We start from the raw sequence: 19,034 nt of genomic DNA, 5'->3' as shown, positions 1-19,034 counted from the left end.
TTCACACAAAACATCAAAGTGTACAGAATAGCTTCAAATCGCATTTGGAGACATTTTAGACCATTTTGTGATTTTCGAAAAAACTTGTTAACATAAAAACACCAAAGTGCTTAGAATAGCTTCAAATCGCATTTGGAGACGTTTTAGACCATTTTGAGGATTTCGATGAAACTTGGTTACACAAAAACATCAAAGTGCTTAAAATCACACTAGAAACCGTTTTAGACCATTTTGAGCATTTCGACAAAACTTTTCACACAAAACATCAAAGTGTACAGAATAGCTTCAAATCGCATTTGGAGACATTTTAGACCATTTTGTGATTTTCGAAAAAAATTGTTAACATAAAAACACCAAAGTGCTTAGAATAGCTTCAAATCGCATTTGGAGACGTTTTAGACCATTTTGTGATTTTCGAAAAAACTTGTTAACATATTAGAGAGCTTTCGCTATCTCGATCGGGAACGAGCCGCCGAGAAAGTAAGGGTTTTTTGTGTATGACGTCATTAGTTTATGTGAAATTTTAATTAACTAATGCTCGTAGCCCGAGATACAGGAGCTGGTTCTCGTCTGCAAAATCGAGAAATACACGACGTCGCGACATGGTGAGTTAAACTTTTGACCAATAGCAAAAAACGTTTCATGTACTTTTCCTGATATAAGTTATTAAAATAAGAATTATACTCATCTCAACACTAATCTAAATTATATATTTGTGAACTTTCTGTAGGCCTAGGCCTAGGTAGGCCTAGGCCTAGGTAGGCCTAGTCAGAAAACATTTAGTTTAGGCCTAGGCTAGCCTACGCCTAGAGGAGGAGGCGGCCTAAACTAGCATAGGCCTAGGCTAGTTTAGGCGGTGTAGGTGCCAGGGCCTCCGATCCTACTTACTAATACTACTAGGCCTAGGCTAGCCACTAATGGCTTGTATAATTTATTAAACAGCTAGGGCCTAACTTATAACTAGGCTAGGCCTAATTAGCTGTAAAAATATTATATTCTCCACCAAAATATTTACAATTTTATTTAACAGGAGCTGTTAAATAAAGAGCTTGGACTGGGTCAGAAAGAAAATAGGTAAGTCGTCATTTAAAATGATCAATTATTCGATCGATTATTGATTATTTTCGTTATGGAACTTTTCTGTATAGGCCTAATATTAATAATGAGTGTTAAAAACACTGAATGGTCTATTAGTATTATGAAAATAGTTGAAATCATATCATAACTTTTATTTCTTTATAGCAAAAAAACCATAAGGTATTGCGCAGCAACGGACATAATGCTGCTGAAGGAGGTCCTGTCACTAAACCCTTATGAAAATGGAGAAAAATGGAACGATGTGGCTTCAAATTTCAATGTTGCCCTCAAGGTGTTTCGTCCATCCACCTTGCAGGTAAACACGAGATCAGTTAAAGAGAGGGTTGAAAAGCTCTTGAGGATATTTAAGTCGCAGCAGTTAGAATCACTAAGAAAGTAAGTGTATTTATGAATTCTTCATAGTTAACATAACTATTTGGAAACATAAAGTAAAAATGAGGTATGTAAGCTTTTCTAATGTCTCTACAAAATAAAGACATCTGCATAAAAAAAGGTAATAATACTTTTCACCCACTGTGCTAAATAAATAAATGTATGTATAAAGTTTTCATTAACCTGCTTTTAAATTACCAGAAATTCAATGTAATTTTGCAGATCGGGATGTGCTGAAGAATATTCAGAGAGAGAACAGCTGTTAACAGAACTAACTACCCTGAAGGATGAGAGCCAGAAGCCACAAATCAAGCAAAATACTAAATCAGAGGTGTTGTTTGAATCAGGTTTAGAAATTAGAAAAAGAGCATTGGAAACATTGGGTCCAGTAAATAGAGGTTAGTTACTCTATATATATAAAGTTAAAGTAATTATAAACTTTAACTCTTTGAAAACAAGCATGAACATTTTACCCTGGGTGGTGACCAGCAATGATTAGCAAAATCATATGTAAAACCTCATTCAGTGAAAAAAAAAAATCTATTTGATTGGTCCCATATTTTATATTCTAAAATATATCATTACAAATTATGTCATAAAACTGAAAACCCAGACTTTTTTCCAAAACATCTTCAGAAAGGGTCAATACTTGCAAAATTTATAATGGTGTTATACTGTACTTTGTTTTTATATTTTATGGCAGATAAAACCAGTGAAAAAAAAAAGCTGAAGACAAATTCACTTCATAATTATACAACTATGAAGAATAGAGAACTGGATCTTAAGGAAAGGGAGTTGGAGGTTAGAAGGCAAGAGCTGCAGTTGCAGAGGGAGGAGGCCGTTTTTAGAAGAGAGAGAGAAAAAGAAGAGAGGGACGCACTAATAGAGTGTTTGAAGGCATTTGCCAATAAATAATTTATTTATTCTCACTATTCAACTAATAAACATTAATTATTTATATATTAAAGATGTATTGTCCCTTTGACTAATTCCAAAAAAATTAAAAATAAAAAATTTCGAAAAAAGGTGGCTCATTTTGAAGTATCATAATAATTATTAACTAACACCAAAAATGTTTTTAAAAAAAATCATTAAACTGAAATACAGACGTTTTTTGTTAAGAAAATAACTCTGACTTCCAGTCAAAGTTTTCGCTCAAAACATATCCCATAATGAAACGCGCTTGTTTGGCTACTCTGTATGCATAATCATAAAACTTCCTTATGATCTGTGTGAAAATACCTTCTCAACCATGTCGAGTTGTAAACAATCCTAATTAGCATATGCATAATGCGTACCCATGGTTTGAAATCTTTGTTTACTTTCGCTCGCGACGATTTTCCAGATGAAATGTAATCAAACTAATTTACCTGTTAATTACGTAAACTTGTTGTTTTTCGCTCGAATTTTCAACTTAAAGTGAATAACTTTAATATTACTTTGATATGGCCACTTTAAATTTAGAATATTTTTACCTTTATTTTTTTGTGTTTCAAGGGACAATACATAAATATGAAATTTAGCATAGTAGACTGTTTATAAATATAGTAATTGAAAAGTAATTTTGACCTATGGTAGTAGTAGTGCAATAAATACATTTTGCAATTGATAATTATGTTGAGGATCTATTATAGTTTTCAATTAAGCGTTGCCCAAATACTCCTCGAGTGTTGGGGGTTCAACTTCAAAAAATGATCCAGTTACTGACCCATACAAACAAGTATGACAATTGGTTAGCAAACCAGCCACAATATAGTATTTTGCCACTGGTTGTAAAAACACCTTAAGGTCTTTCTTGAAGTCCACAAAAGCCCAGTTCTGTAGTATCTTTCCAAATACCCACTCCACACAAACACGTACAGAAGACATGGCAGCATTGAACTCCTGCTGACGCTGATCTAAGTTTGCAGCTCCTTGTCTGAATGGTGAAATCAGCCATGGGCGTATAGGATACGCTGGATCTCCATACAAGCAGTAATGACCTCCCTCTTGAGTTTGTGGCAAGGCACTAAGTTGGTCTTGAATGCCACTTTCTCTTAAAATCCCTGCATCATGCCGACGTCCTTCAACTGGACCATATAGATTTCCAATTAGCCCGTTTGGAAGAACAATTGACTGAAACTTCAAAGCATGAACTCTTTTGTGTCCATTGAAGACAGCACGTTGAAAACGTGTAGGACGGCATATGGCACGTACAGTCCCATCTATAAATCCAAAACAGTTATTCAGTGGTGCACCCTTTGCATGAATCACCTCAGAGTAGAATGATAGATGATCTTCATCGAGCCATGGTTGGTCTAATTGAGTAAGTAAGTGATTGTGTTCAGTGTAAATTAAATCAATGGTTTCATTGATGGCTAAGGATAGAGTGGATGAAGGCCTTCCAAATAATTGTTCAAGATCAGTGAGTCTATTAGGAAACGCAAGGCGTCTTAATGTCATGCAGAGAGCATCTTCTGCAGCAACAATGCAATTGTTTCTGCATACAATGTTTACTGGCAGACGCAGAACTCTTATCAACCTCCGGATGTTTTCCTTTGAAAACCGAAATTTATCAACGCACTGGGCATTAGATAAATTGTCAAGATTGAAACGTTCGTAATTGACATCAAAAGTTGATGAATTTCTTCTTTCAAATACCTGTCTATCTAAAGCGTACTGTAATAGATCCTCATCATGATTATCAATTGCAAAATCTACCAAATTTTCGGCCATTTTCACGTTACTTTAATAGTACTCTAGGACCTGGGCCTAGATTAGTTACGATCGAGTGTACACAGTACTACTACTACTACAGTAGTTTGTTTTTGTTTATATCGTCTGCTTTGAAGCGTATCAGAACTCTGCTGCCACCTATAGTTTTCATATTATCGGTGATCGAGGATACGAAACTACATTGTTCTTAAAACAAGTACGAGATCGAGAACCGGTAATTAATGCTGGTTCTCGTTCCCGATCCGAGATAGCGAAAGCTCTCTAAAAACACCAAAGTGCTTAGAATAGCTTCAAATCGCATTTGGAGACGTTTTAGACCATTTTGTGATTTTCGAAAAACCTTGTTACCATAAAAACATCAAAGTGCTTAGAATAGCTTCAAATCGCATTTGGAGACGTTTTATACCATTTTGTGATTTTCGAAAAACTTGTTAACATAAAAACACCAAAGTGCTAAGAATAGCTTCAAATCGCATTTGGAGACGTTTTAGACCATTTTGTGATTTTCCAAAAAACTTGTTAACATTTATACACCAAAGTGCTAAGAATAGCTTCAAATCGCATTTGGAGACGTTTTAGACCATTTTGTGAATTTCGAAAAAACTTTTTAACATAAAAATATCAAAGTGTACAGAATAGCTTCAAATCGCATTTGGAGACGTTTTAGACCATTTTGTGATTTTCAAAAAAACTTGGTTACACAAAAACATCAAAGTGCTTAAATTCACATTAGAAACCGTTTTAGACCATTTTGAGCATTTCGATTAAACTTTTCACACAAAAACATAAAAGGACACAAAATAGCTTAATATCGTATTTAAAAACGTTTTAGACCATTTTGAGCATTTCGACAAAAATTTTTTAAACACAAAAACATCAAAGAGCACAAAATAGCTTAATATCGTATTTAAAAACGTTTTAGACCATTTTGTGATTTTCTAAAAAACTTGTTAACATAAAAACACCAAAGTGCTTAGAATAGCTTCAAATCGCATTTGGAGACGTTTTAGACCATTTTGTTATTTTCAAAACAACTTGGTTACACAAAAACATCAAAGTGCTTAAAATCACATTAGAAACCGTTTTAGACCATTTTGAGCATTTCGATAAAACTTTTCACACAAAACATCAAAGTGTACAGAATAGCTTCAAATCGCATTTGGAGACGTTTTAGACCATTTTGTGATTTTTGAAAAAACTTGTTAACATAAAAAAACCAAAGTGCTTAGAATAGCTTCAAATCGCATTTTTAGACATTTTAGACCATTTTGTGATTTTCGAAAAACCTTGTTAACATAAAAACACCAAAGTGCTTAGAATAGCTTCAAATCGCATTTGGAGACGTTTTAGACCATTTTGTGATTTTCGAAAAAACTTGTTAACATAAAAACACCAAAGTGCTTAGAATAGCTTCAAATCGCATTTGGAGACGTTTTAGACCATTTTGTGATTTTCGGAAAAACTTGTTAACATAAAAACACCAAAGTGCTTAGAATAGCTTCAAATCGCATTTGGAGACGTTTTAGACCATTTTGTGATTTTCGAAAAAACTTGTTAACATAAAAACACCAAAGTGCTTAGAATAGCTTCAAATCGCATTTGGAGACGTTTTAGACCATTTTGTGATTTTCGAAAAAACTTGTTAACATAAAAACATCAAAGTGCTTAGAATAGCTTCAAATCGCATTTGGAGACGTTTTAGACCATTTTGTGATTTTCGAAAAACTTGTTAACATAAAAACACCAAAGTGCTAAGAATAGCTTCAAATCGCATTTGGAGACGTTTTAGACCATTTTGTGATTTTCGAAAAAATTTGTTAACATAAAAACACCAAAGTGCTTAGAATAGCTTCAAATCGTATTTAGAAACGTTTTAGACCATTTTGTGATTTTCAAAAAAACTTGTTAACATAAAAACACCAAAGTGCTTAGAATAGCTTCAAATCGCATTTTTAGACATTTTAGACCATTTTGTGATTTTCAAAAAAACTTGGTTAAACAAAAACATCAAAGTGCTTAAAATCACATTAGAAACCGTTTTAGACCATTTTGAGCATTTCGATAAAACTTTTCACACAAAAACATCAAAGGGCACAAAATAGCTTAATATCGTATTTAAAAACGTTTTAGACCAATTTAAGCATTTCGACAAAAATTTTTCACACAAAAACATCAAAGAGCACAAAATAGCTTAATATCGTATTTAAAAACGTTTTAGACCATTTTGAGCATTTCGACAAAAATTTTTCACACAAAACATCAAAGTGTACAGAATAGCTTCAAATCGCATTTGGAGACATTTTAGACCATTTTGTGATTTTCGAAAAAACTTGTTAACATAAAAACACCAAAGTGCTTAGAATAGCTTCAAATCGCATTTGGAGACGTTTTAGACCATTTTGAGGATTTCGATGAAACTTGGTTACACAAAAACATCAAAGTGCTTAAAATCACACTAGAAACCGTTTTAGACCATTTTGAGCATTTCGACAAAACTTTTCACACAAAACATCAAAGTGTACAGAATAGCTTCAAATCGCATTTGGAGACATTTTAGACCATTTTGTGATTTTCGAAAAAACTTGTTAACATAAAAACACCAAAGTGCTTAGAATAGCTTCAAATCGCATTTGGAGACGTTTTAGACCATTTTGAGGATTTCGATGAAACTTGGTTACACAAAAACATCAAAGTGCTTAAAATCACACTAGAAACCGTTTTAGACCATTTTGAGCATTTCGACAAAACTTTTCACACAAAACATCAAAGTGTACAGAATAGCTTCAAATCGCATTTGGAGACATTTTAGACCATTTTGTGATTTTCGAAAAAAATTTTTAACATAAAAACACCAAAGTGCTTAGAATAGCTTCAAATCGCATTTGGAGACGTTTTAGACCATTTTGTGATTTTCGAAAAAACTTGTTAACATAAAAACACCAAAGTGCTTAGAATAGCTTCAAATCGCATTTGGAGACGTTTTAGACCATTTTGTGATTTTCGAAAAACCTTGTTACCATAAAAACATCAAAGTGCTTAGAATAGCTTCAAATCGCATTTGGAGACGTTTTATACCATTTTGTGATTTTCGAAAAACTTGTTAACATAAAAACACCAAAGTGCTAAGAATAGCTTCAAATCGCATTTGGAGACGTTTTAGACCATTTTGTGATTTTCCAAAAAACTTGTTAACATTTATACACCAAAGTGCTAAGAATAGCTTCAAATCGCATTTGGAGACGTTTTAGACCATTTTGTGAATTTCGAAAAAACTTTTTAACATAAAAATATCAAAGTGTACAGAATAGCTTCAAATCGCATTTGGAGACGTTTTAGACCATTTTGTGATTTTCAAAAAAACTTGGTTACACAAAAACATCAAAGTGCTTAAATTCACATTAGAAACCGTTTTAGACCATTTTGAGCATTTCGATTAAACTTTTCACACAAAAACATAAACGGACACAAAATAGCTTAATATCGTATTTAAAAACGCTTTAGACCATTTTGAGCATTTCGACAAAAATTTTTTAAACACAAAAACATCAAAGAGCACAAAATAGCTTAATATCGTATTTAAAAACGTTTTAGACCATTTTGTGATTTTCTAAAAAACTTGTTAACATAAAAACACCAAAGTGCTTAGAATAGCTTCAAATCGCATTTGGAGACGTTTTAGACCATTTTGTTATTTTCAAAACAACTTGGTTACACAAAAACATCAAAGTGCTTAAAATCACATTAGAAACCGTTTTAGACCATTTTGAGCATTTCGATAAAACTTTTCACACAAAAACATCAAAGGGCACAAAATAGCTTAATATCGTATTTAAAAACGTTTTAGACCAATTTAAGCATTTCGTCAAAAATTTTTCACACAAAAACATCAAAGAGCACAAAATAGCTTAATATCGTATTTAAAAACGTTTTAGACCATTTTGAGCATTTCGACAAAAAATTTTCACACAAAACATCAAAGTGTACAGAATAGCTTCAAATCGCATTTGGAGACATTTTAGACCATTTTGTGATTTTCGAAAAAACTTGTTAACATAAAAACACCAAAGTGCTTAGAATAGATTCAAATCGCATTTGGAGACGTTTTAGACCATTTTGTGATTTTCGAAAAAACTTGTTAACATAAAAACACCAAAGTGCTTAGAATAGCTTCAAATCGCATTTGGAGACGTTTTAGACCATTTTGTGATTTTAGAAAAAACTTGTTAACATAAAAACATCAAAGAGTACAGAATAGCTTCAAATCGCATTTGGAGACGTTTTAGACCATTTTTTGATTTTCGAAAAAATTTGTTAACATAAAAACACCAAAGTGCTTAGAATAGCTTCAAATCGCATTTGGAGACATTTTAGACCATTTTGTGATTTTCAAAAAAACTTGGTTACACAAAAATATCAAATTGCTTAAAATCACATTAGAAACCGTTTTAGACCATTTTGAGCATTTCGATAAAACTTTTCACACAAAAACATCAAAGGGCACAAAATAGCTTAATATCGTATTTAAAAACGTTTTTGACCATTTTGAGCATTTCGACAAAAATTTTTCACACAAAACATCAAAGTGTACAGAATAGCTTCAAATCGCATTTGGAGGCATTTTAGACCATTTTGTGATTTTCGAAAAAATATGTTAACATAAAAACACCAAAGTGCTTAGAATAGCTTCAAATCGCATTTGGAGACGTTTTATACCATTTTGTGATTTTTGAAAAAACTTGTTAACATAAAAACACCAAAGTGCTTAGAATAGCTTCAAATCGCATTTTTAGACATTTTAGACCATTTTGTGATTTTCGAAAAACCTTGTTAACATAAAAACACCAAAGTGCTTAGAATAGCTTCAAATCGCATTTGGAGACGTTTTAGACCATTTTGTGATTTTCGAAAAAACTTGTTAACATAAAAACACCAAAGTGCTTAGAATAGCTTCAAATCGCATTTGGAGACATTTTAGACCATTTTGTGATTTTCGAAAAAACTTGGTTACACAAAAACATCAAAGTGCTTAAAATCACATTAGAAACCGTTTTAGACCATTTTGAGCATTTCGACAAAACTTTTCACATAAAACATCAAAGTGTACAGAATAGCTTCAAATCGCATTTGGAGACATTTTAGACCATTTTGTGATTTTCGAAAAAAATTGTTAACATAAAAACACCAAAGTGCTTAGAATAGCTTCAAATCGCATTTGGAGACGTTTTAGACCATTTTTTGATTTTCGAAAAAACTTGTTAACATAAAAACACCAAAGTGCTTAGAATAGCTTCAAATCGCATTTGGAGACGTTTTAGACCATTTTGTGATTTTCGAAAAACCTTGTTAACATAAAAACATCAAAGTGCTTAGAATAGCTTCAAATCGCATTTGGAGACGTTTTAGACCATTTTGTGATTTTCGAAAAAACTTGTTAACATAAAAACACCAAAGTGCTTAGAATAGCTTCAAATCGCATTTGGAGACATTTTAGAGCATTTTGTGATTTTCGAAAAAACTTGTTAACATAAAAACACCAAAGTGCTTAGAATAGCTTCAAATCGCATTTGGAGACATTTTAGACCATTTTGTGATTTTCGAAAAAATATGTTAACATAAAAACACCAAAGTGCTTAGAATAGCTTCAAATCGCATTTGGAGACGTTTTAGACCATTTTGTGATTTTTGAAAAAACTAGTTAACATAAAAACACCAAAGTGCTTAGAATAGCTTCAAATCGCATTTTTAGACATTTTAGACCATTTTATGATTTTCGAAAAACCTTGTTAACATAAAAACACCAAAGTGCTTAGAATAGCTTCAAATCGCATTTGGAGACGTTTTAGACCATTTTGTGATTTTCGAAAAAACTTGTTAACATAAAAACACCAAAGTGCTTAGAATAGCTTCAAATCGCATTTGGAGACGTTTTAGACCATTTTGTCATTTTCGAAAAAACTTGTTAACATAAAAACACCAAAGTGCTTAGAATAGCTTCAAATCGCATTTGGAGACGTTTTAGACCATTTTGTGATTTTCGAAAAACTTGTTAACATAAAAACATCAAAGTGCTTAGAATAGCTTCAAATCGCATTTGGAGACGTTTTAGACCATTTTGTGATTTTCGAAAAACTTGTTAACATAAAAACACCAAAGTGCTAAGAATAGCTTCAAATCGCATTTGGAGACGTTTTAGACCATTTTGTGATTTTCGAAAAAACTTTTTAACATAAAAACATCAAAGTGTACAGAATAGCTTCAAATCGCATTTGGAGACGTTATAGACCATTTTGTGATTTTCAAAAAAACTTGGTTACACAAAAACATCAAAATGCTTAAATTCACATTAGAAACCGTTTTAGACCATTTTGAGCATTTCGATTAAACTTTTCACACAAATACATAAAAGGACACAAAATAGCTTAATATCGTATTTAAAAACGTTTTAGACCATTTTGAGCATTTCGACAAACATTTTTTACACAAAAACATCAAAGAGCACAAAATAGCTTAATATCGTATTTAAAAACGTTTTAGACCATTTCGAGCATTTCGAATAAAATTTTTCACACAAAACATCAAAGTGCTTAGAAAAGCTTCAAATCGCATTTGGAGACATTTTAGACCATTTTGTGATTTTCGAAAAAACTTGTTAACATAAAAACACCAAAGTGCTTAGAATAGCTTCAAATCGCATTTTGAGACATTTTAGAGCATTTTGTGATTTTCGAAAAAACTTGTTAACATAAAAACACCAAAGTGCTTAGAATAGCTTCAAATCGCATTTGGAGACGTTTTAGACCATTTTGAGGATTTCGATGAAACTTGGTTACACAAAAACATCAAAGTGCTTAAAATCACATTAGAAACCGTTTTAGACCATTTTGAGCATTTCGATAAAACTTTTCACACAAAAACATCAAAGGGCACAAAATAGCTTAATATCGTATTTAAAAACGTTTTAGACCATTTTGAGCATTTCGACAAAGATTTTTCACACAAAAACATCAAAGAGCACAAAATAGCTTAATATCGTATTTAAAAACGTTTTAGACCATTTTGAGCATTTCGACAAACATTTTTCACGCAAAACATCAAAGTGTACAGAATAGCTTTCAATCGCATTTGGAGACATTTTAGACCATTTTGTGATTTTCGAAAAAACTTGTTAACATAAAAACACCAAAGTGCTTAGAATAGCTTCAAATCGCATTTGGAGACGTTTTAGACCATTTTGTGATTTTCGAAAAAACTTGTTAACATAAAAACAACAAAGTGCTTAGAATAGCTTCAAATCGCATTTGGAGACATTTTAGACCATTTTGTGATTTTCGAAATAACTTGTAAACATAAAAACACCAAAGTGCTTAGAATGGCTTCAAATCGCATTTGGAGACGTTTTGGACCATTTTGTGATTTTCAAAAAAACTTGTTAACATAAAAACACCAAAGTGCTTAGAATAGCTTCAAATCGCATTTGGATACGTTTTAGACCATTTTGTGATTTTCGAAATAACTTGTTAACATAAAAACACCAAAGTGCTTAGAATAGCTTCAAAACGCATTTGGAGACGTTTTAGACCATTTTATGATTCACGAAAAAACTTGTTAACATAAAAACACCAAAGTGCTTAGAATATCTTCAAATCGCATTTTGAGACATTTTAGAGCATTTTGTGATTTTCGAAAAAACTTGTTAACATAAAAACACCAAAGTGCTTAGAATAGCTTCAAATCGCATTTGGAGACGTTTTAGACCATTTTGAGGATTTCGATGAAACTTGGTTACACAAAAACATCAAAGTGCTTAAAATCACATTAGAAACCGTTTTAGACCATTTTGAACATTTCGACAAAACTTTTCACACAAAACATCAAAGTGTACAGAATAGCTTCAAATCGCATTTGGAGACATTTTAGACCATTTTGTGATTTTCGAAAAAACTTGTTAACATAAAAACACCAAAGTGCTTAGAATAGCTTCAAATCGCAATTGGAGACGTTTTAGACCATTTTGTGATTTTCGAAAAAACTTGTTAACATAAAAACACCAAAGTGCTTAGAATAGCTTCAAATCGAATTTGGAGACGTTTTAGACCATTTTGTGATTTTCGAAAAAACTTGTTAACATAAAAACATCAAAGTGCTTAGAATAGCTTCAAATCGCATTTGGAGACGTTTTAGACCATTTTGTGATTTTCGAAAAACTTGTTAACATAAAAACACGAAAGTGCTAAGAATAGCTTCAAATCGCATTTGGAGACGTTTTAGACCATTTTGTGATTTTCCAAAAAACTTGTTAAACATTTATACACCAAAGTGCTAAGAATAGCTTCAAATCGCATTTGGAGACGTTATAGACCATTTTGTGATTTTCAAAAAAACTTGGTTACACAAAAACATAAAAATGCTTAAATTCACATTAGAAACCGTTTTAGACCATTTTGAGCATTTCGATTAAACTTTTCACACAAAAACATAAAAGGACACAAAATAGCTTAATATCGTATTTAAAAACGTTTTAGACCATTTTGTGATTTTCGAAAAAACTTGTTAACATAAAAACACCAAAGTGCTTAGAATAGCTTCAAATCGCATTTGGAGACATTTTAGACCATTTTGTGATTTTCGAAAAAACTTGTTAACATAAAAACACCAAAGTGCTTAGAATAGCTTCAAATCGCATTTTGAGACATTTTAGAGCATTTTGTGATTTTCGAAAAAACTTGTTAAAATAAAAACACCAAAGTGCTTAGAATAGCTTCAAATCGCATTTGGAGACGTTTTAGACCATTTTGAGGATTTCGATGAAACTTGGTTACACAAAAACATCAAAGTGCTTAAAATCACATTAGAAACCGTTTTAGACCATTTTGAGCATTTCGATAAAACTTTTCACACAAAAACATCAAAGGGCACAAAATAGCTTAATATCGTATTTAAAAACGTTTTAGACCATTTTGAGCATTTCGACAAAAATTTTTCACACAAAAACATCAAAGAGCACAAAATAGCTTAATATCGTATTTAAAAACGTTTTAGACCATTTTGAGCATTTCGACAAACATTTTTCACACAAAACATCAAAGTGTACAGAATAGCTTTAAATCGCATTTGGAGACATTTTAGACCATTTTGTGATTTTCGAAAAAACTTGTTAACATAAAAACACCAAAGTGCTTAGAATAGCTTCAAATCGCATTTGGAGACGTTTTAGACCATTTTGTGATTTTCGAAAAAACTTGTTAACATAAAAACAACAAAGTGCTTAGAATAGCTTCAAATCGCATTTGGAGACATTTTAGACCATTTTGTGATTTTCGAAATAACTTGTAAACATAAAAACACCAAAGTGCTTAGAATGGCTTCAAATCGCATTTGGAGACGTTTTGGACCATTTTGTGATTTTCAAAAAAACTTGTTAACATAAAAACACCAAAGTGCTTAGAATAGCTTCAAATCGCATTTGGATACGTTTTAGGCCATTTTGTGATTTTCGAAATAACTTGTTAACATAAAAACACCAAAGTGCTTAGAATAGCTTCAAAACGCATTTGGAGACGTTTTAGACCATTTTATGATTCACGAAAAAACTTGTTAACATAAAAACACCAAAGTGCTTAGAATAGCTTCAAATCGCATTTTGAGACATTTTAGAGCATTTTGTGATTTTCGAAAAAACTTGTTAACATAAAAACACCAAAGTGCTTAGAATAGCTTCAAATCGCATTTGGAGACGTTTTAGACCATTTTGAGGATTTCGATGAAACTGGGTTACACAAAAACATCAAAGTGCTTAAAATCACATTAGAAACCGTTTTAGACCATTTTGAACATTTCGACAAAACTTTTCACACAAAACATCAAAGTGTACAGAATAGCTTCAAATCGCATTTGGAGACATTTTAGACCATTTTGTGATTTTCGAAAAAACTTGTTAACATAAAAACACCAAAGTGCTTAGAATAGCTTCAAATCGCATTTGGAGACGTTTTAGACCATTTTGTGATTTTCGAAAAAACTTGTTAACATAAAAACACCAAAGTGCTTAGAATAGCTTCAAATCGCATTTGGAGACGTTTTAGACCATTTTGTGATTTTCGAAAAAACTTGTTAACATAAAAACATCAAAGTGCTTAGAATAGCTTCAAATCGCATTTGGAGACGTTTTAGACCATTTTGTGATTTTCGAAAAACTTGTTAACATAAAAACACGAAAGTGCTAAGAATAGCTTCAAATCGCATTTGGAGACGTTTTAGACCATTTTGTGATTTTCCAAAAAACTTGTTAAACATTTATACACCAAAGTGCTAAGAATAGCTTCAAATCGCATTTGGAGACGTTTTAGACCATTTTGTGAATTTCGAAAAAACTTTTTAACATAAAAATATCAAAGTGTACAGAATAGCTTCAAATCGCATTTGGAGACGTTTTAGACCATTTTGTGATTTTCAAAAAAACTTGGTTACACAAAAACATCAAAGTGCTTAAATTCACATTAGAAACCGTTTTAGACCATTTTGAGCATTTCGATTAAACTTTTCACACAAAAACATAAAAGGACACAAAATAGCTTAATATCGTATTTAAAAACGTTTTAGACCATTTTGAGCATTTCGACAAAAATTTTTTACACAAAAACATCAAAGAGCACAAAATAGCTTAATATCGTATTTAAAAACGTTTTAGACCATTTTGTGATTTTCGAAAAAACTTGTTAACATAAAAACACCAAAGTGCTTAGAATAGCTTCAAATCGCATTTGGAGACATTTTAGACCATTTTGTGATTTTCGAAAAAACATGTTAACATAAAAACACCAAAGTGCTTAGAATAGCTTCAAATCGCATTTGGAGACGTTTTAGACCATTTTGTGATTTTCGAAAAAAGTTGGTTACACAAAAACATCAAAGTGCTTAAAATCAAATTAGAAACCGTTTTAGACCATTTTGAGCATTTCGATAAAACTTTTCACACAAAAACATCAAAGGGCACAAAATAGCTTAATATCGTATTTAAAAACGTTTTAGACCAATTTAAGCATTTCGACAAAAAATTTTCACACAAAAACACCAAAGAGCACAAAATAGCTTAATATCGTATTTAAAAACGTTTTAGACCATTTTGAGCATTTCGACAAAAATTTTTCACTCTAAACATCAAAGTGTACAGAATAGCTTCAAATCGCATTTGGAGACATTTTAGACCATTTTGTGATTTTCGAAAAAACTTGTTAACATAAAAACACCAAAGTGCTTAGAAGATCTTCAAATCGCATTTGGAGACGTTTTAGACCATTTTGTGATTTTCGAAAAAACTTGTTAACATAAAAACACCAAAGTGCTTAGAATAGCTTCAAATCGCATTTGGAGACGTTTTAGACCATTTTGTGATTTTCGAAAAAACTTGTTAACATAAAAACATCAAAGTGTACAGAATAGCTTCAAATCGCATTTGGAGACGTTTTAGACCATTTTGTGATTTCCGAAAAAACTTGTTAACATAAAAACACCAAAGTGCTTAGAATAGCTTCAAATCGCATTTGGAGACGTTTTAGACCATTTTGTGATTTTCGAAAAAACTTGTTAACATAAAAACACCAAAGTGCTTAGAATAGCTTCAAATAGCATTTTTAGATATTTGAGACCATTTTGTGATTTTCGAAAAACCTTGTTAACATAAAAACACCAAAGTGCTTAGAATAGCTTCAAATCGCATTTGGAGACGTTTTAGACCATTTTGTGATTTTCGAAAAAACTTGTTAACATAAAAACACCAAAGTGCTTAGAATAGCTTCAAATCGCATTTGTAGACATTTTAGACCATTTTGTGATTTTCGAAAAAACTTGTTAACATAAAAACACCAAAGTGCTTAGAATAGCTTCAAATCGCATTTGGAGACGTTTTAGACCATTTTGTGATTTTCGAAAAAACTTGTTAATATAAAAACACCAAAGTGCTTAGAATAGCTTCAAATCGCATTTGGAGACGTTTTAGACCATTTTGTGATTTTCGGAAAAACTTGTTAACATAAAAACACCAAAGTGCTTAGAATAGCTTCAAATCGCATTTGGAGACATTTTAGAGCATTTTGTGATTTTCGAAAAAACTTGTTAACATAAAAACACCAAAGTGCTTAGAATAGCTTCAAATCGCATTTGGAGACGTTTTAGACCATTTTGAGGATTTCGATGAAACTTGGTTACACAAAAACATCAAAGTGCTTAAAATCACATTAGAAACCGTTTTAGACCATTTTGAGCATTTCGACAAAACTTTTCACACAAAACATCAAAGTGTACAGAATAGCTTCAAATCGCATTTGGAGACATTTTAGACCATTTTGTGATTTTCGAAAAAAATTGTTAACATAAAAACACCAAAGTGCTTAGAATAGCTTCAAATCGCATTTGGAGACGTTTTAGACCATTTTGTGATTTTCGAAAAAACTTGTTAACATAAAAACACCAAAGTGCTTAGAATAGCTTCAAATCGCATTTGGAGACGTTTTAGACCATTTTGTGATTTTCGAAAAACCTTATTACCATAAAAACATCAAAGTGCTTAGAATAGCTTCAAATCGCATTTGGAGACGTTTTAGACCATTTTGTGATTTTCGAAAAACTTGTTAACATAAAAACACCAAAGTGCTAAGAATAGCTTCAAATCGCATTTGGAGACGTTTTAGACCATTTTGTGATTTTCCAAAAAACTTGTTAACATTTATACACCAAAGTGCTAAGAATAGCTTCAAATCGCATTTGGAGACGTTTTAGACCATTTTGTGAATTTCGAAAAAACTTTTTAACATAAAAATATCAAAGTGTACAGAATAGCTTCAAATCGCATTTGGAGACGTTTTAGACCATTTTGTGATTTTCGAAAAAACTTGTTAACATAAAAACACCAAAGTGCTTAGAATAGCTTCAAATCGCATTTGGAGACGTTTTTAACATAAAAACACCAAAGTGCTTAGAATAGCTTCAAATCGCATTTGGAGACATTTTAGACCATTTTGTGATTTTCGAAAAAATATGTTAACAAAAACACCAAAATGCTTAGAATAGCTTCAAATCGCATTTGGAGACGTTTTAGACCATTTTGTGATTTTCGAAAAACCTTGTTAACATAAAAACACCAAAGTGCTTAGAATAGCTTCAAATCGCATTTGGAGACGTTTTAGACCATTTTGTGATTTTCGAAAAAACTTGTTAACATAAAAACACCAAAGTGCTTAGAATAGCTTCAAATCGCATTTGGAGACATTTTAGACCATTTTGTGATTTTCGAAAAAACATGTTAACATAAAAACACCAAAGTGCTTAGAATAGCTTCAAATCGCATTTGGAGACGTTTTAGACCATTTTGTGATTTTCGAAAAAACTTGTTAACATAAAAACACCAAAGTGCTTAGAATAGCTTCAAATCGCATTGGGAGACGTTTTAGACCAATTTGTGATTTTCAAAAAAACTTGGTTACACAAAAACATCAAAGTGCTTAAAATCACATTAGAAACCGTTTTAGACCATTTTGAGCATTTCGATAAAACTTTTCACACAAAAACATCAAAGGGCACAAAATAGCTTAATATCGTATTTAAAAACGTTTTAGACCAATTTAAGCATTTCGACAAAAAATTTTCACACAAAAACATCAAAGAGCACAAAATAGCTTAATATCGTATTTAAAAACGTTTTAGACCATTTTGAGCATTTCGACAAAAATTTTTCACACAAAACATCAAAGTGTACAAAATAGCTTCAAATCGCATTTGGAGACATTTTAGACCATTTTGTGATTTTCGAAAAAACTTGTTAACATAAAAACACCAAAGTGCTTAGAATAGCTTCAAATCGCATTTGGAGACGTTTTAGACCATTTTGTGATTTGTGAAAAAATTTGTTAACATAAAAACACCAAAGTGCTTAGAATAGCTTCAAATCGCATTTGGAGACGTTTTAGACAATTTTGTGATTTTCAAAAAAACTTGGTTACACAAAAATATCAAAATGCTTAAAATCACATTAGAAACCGTTTTAGACCATTTTGAGCATTTCGATAAAACTTTTCACACAAAAACATCAAAGGGCACAAAATAGCTTAATATCGTATTTAAAAACGTTTTAGACCAATTTGAGCATTTCGACAAAAATTTTTCACACAAAACATCAAAGTGTACAGAATAGCTTCAAATCGCATTTGGAGACATTTTAGACCATTTTGTGATTTTCGAAAAAATATGTTAACATAAAAACACCAAAGTGCTTAGAATAGCTTCAAATCGCATTTGGAGACGTTTTAGACCATTTTGTGATTTTTGAAAAAACTTGTTAACATAAAAAAAACCAAAGTGCTTAGAATAGCTTCAAATCGCATTTTTAGACATTTTAGACCATTTTGTGATTTTCGAAAAACCTTGTTAACATAAAAACACCAAAGTGCTTAGAATAGCTTCAAATCGCATTTGGAGACGTTTTAGACCATTTTGTGATTTTCGAAAAAACTTGTTAACATAAAAACACCAAAGTGCTTAGAATAGCTTCAAATCGCATTTGGAGACATTTTAGACCATTTTGTGATTTTCGAAAAAACTTGTTAACATAAAAACACCAAAGTGCTTAGAATAGCTTCAAATCGCATTTGGAGACGTTTTAGACCATTTTGTGATTTTCGAAAAAACTTGTTAACATAAAAACACAAAAGTGCTTAGAATAGCTTCAAATCGCATTTGGAGACATTTTAGACCGTTTTGAGGATTTCGATGAAACTTGGTTACACAAAAACATCAAAGTGCTTAAAATCACATTAGAAACCGTTTTAGACCATTTTGAGAGTTTTTGACAAAACTTT

The 19,034-nt window shown here is 31.5% G+C and overlaps 1 protein-coding gene across 2 annotated transcripts; it reads left to right on the top strand.

Annotated features, from left to right (window-relative positions):
- The first annotated feature begins 440 nt into the window (after positions 1 to 440).
- LOC144858191 (uncharacterized) lies at positions 441 to 2,385 on the top strand. Of its 2 annotated transcripts, none has more exons than XM_078714648.1 (5): positions 441 to 605; positions 1,031 to 1,074; positions 1,243 to 1,473; positions 1,693 to 1,868; positions 2,174 to 2,385. In XM_078714648.1, the coding sequence occupies exons 1-5, from the start codon at positions 603 to 605 to the stop codon at positions 2,383 to 2,385; spliced, it is 666 nt and encodes a 221-aa protein (XP_078570774.1). In that variant the 5' UTR covers positions 441 to 602. The 2 variants fall into 2 exon arrangements, with proteins under 2 accessions (XP_078570774.1, XP_078570775.1); XM_078714649.1 differs by having other exon boundaries at positions 441 to 609; positions 1,034 to 1,074.
- The last annotated feature ends 16,649 nt before the right edge of the window (positions 2,386 to 19,034 follow it).

Source organism: Antedon bifida, chromosome 2, assembly GCF_963402885.1.
Source record: "Antedon bifida chromosome 2, ecAntBifi1.1, whole genome shotgun sequence".
Lineage (NCBI taxonomy): Eukaryota > Metazoa > Echinodermata > Crinoidea > Comatulida > Antedonidae > Antedon > Antedon bifida.
This window is presented reverse-complemented; position numbering and strand designations above follow the sequence as displayed.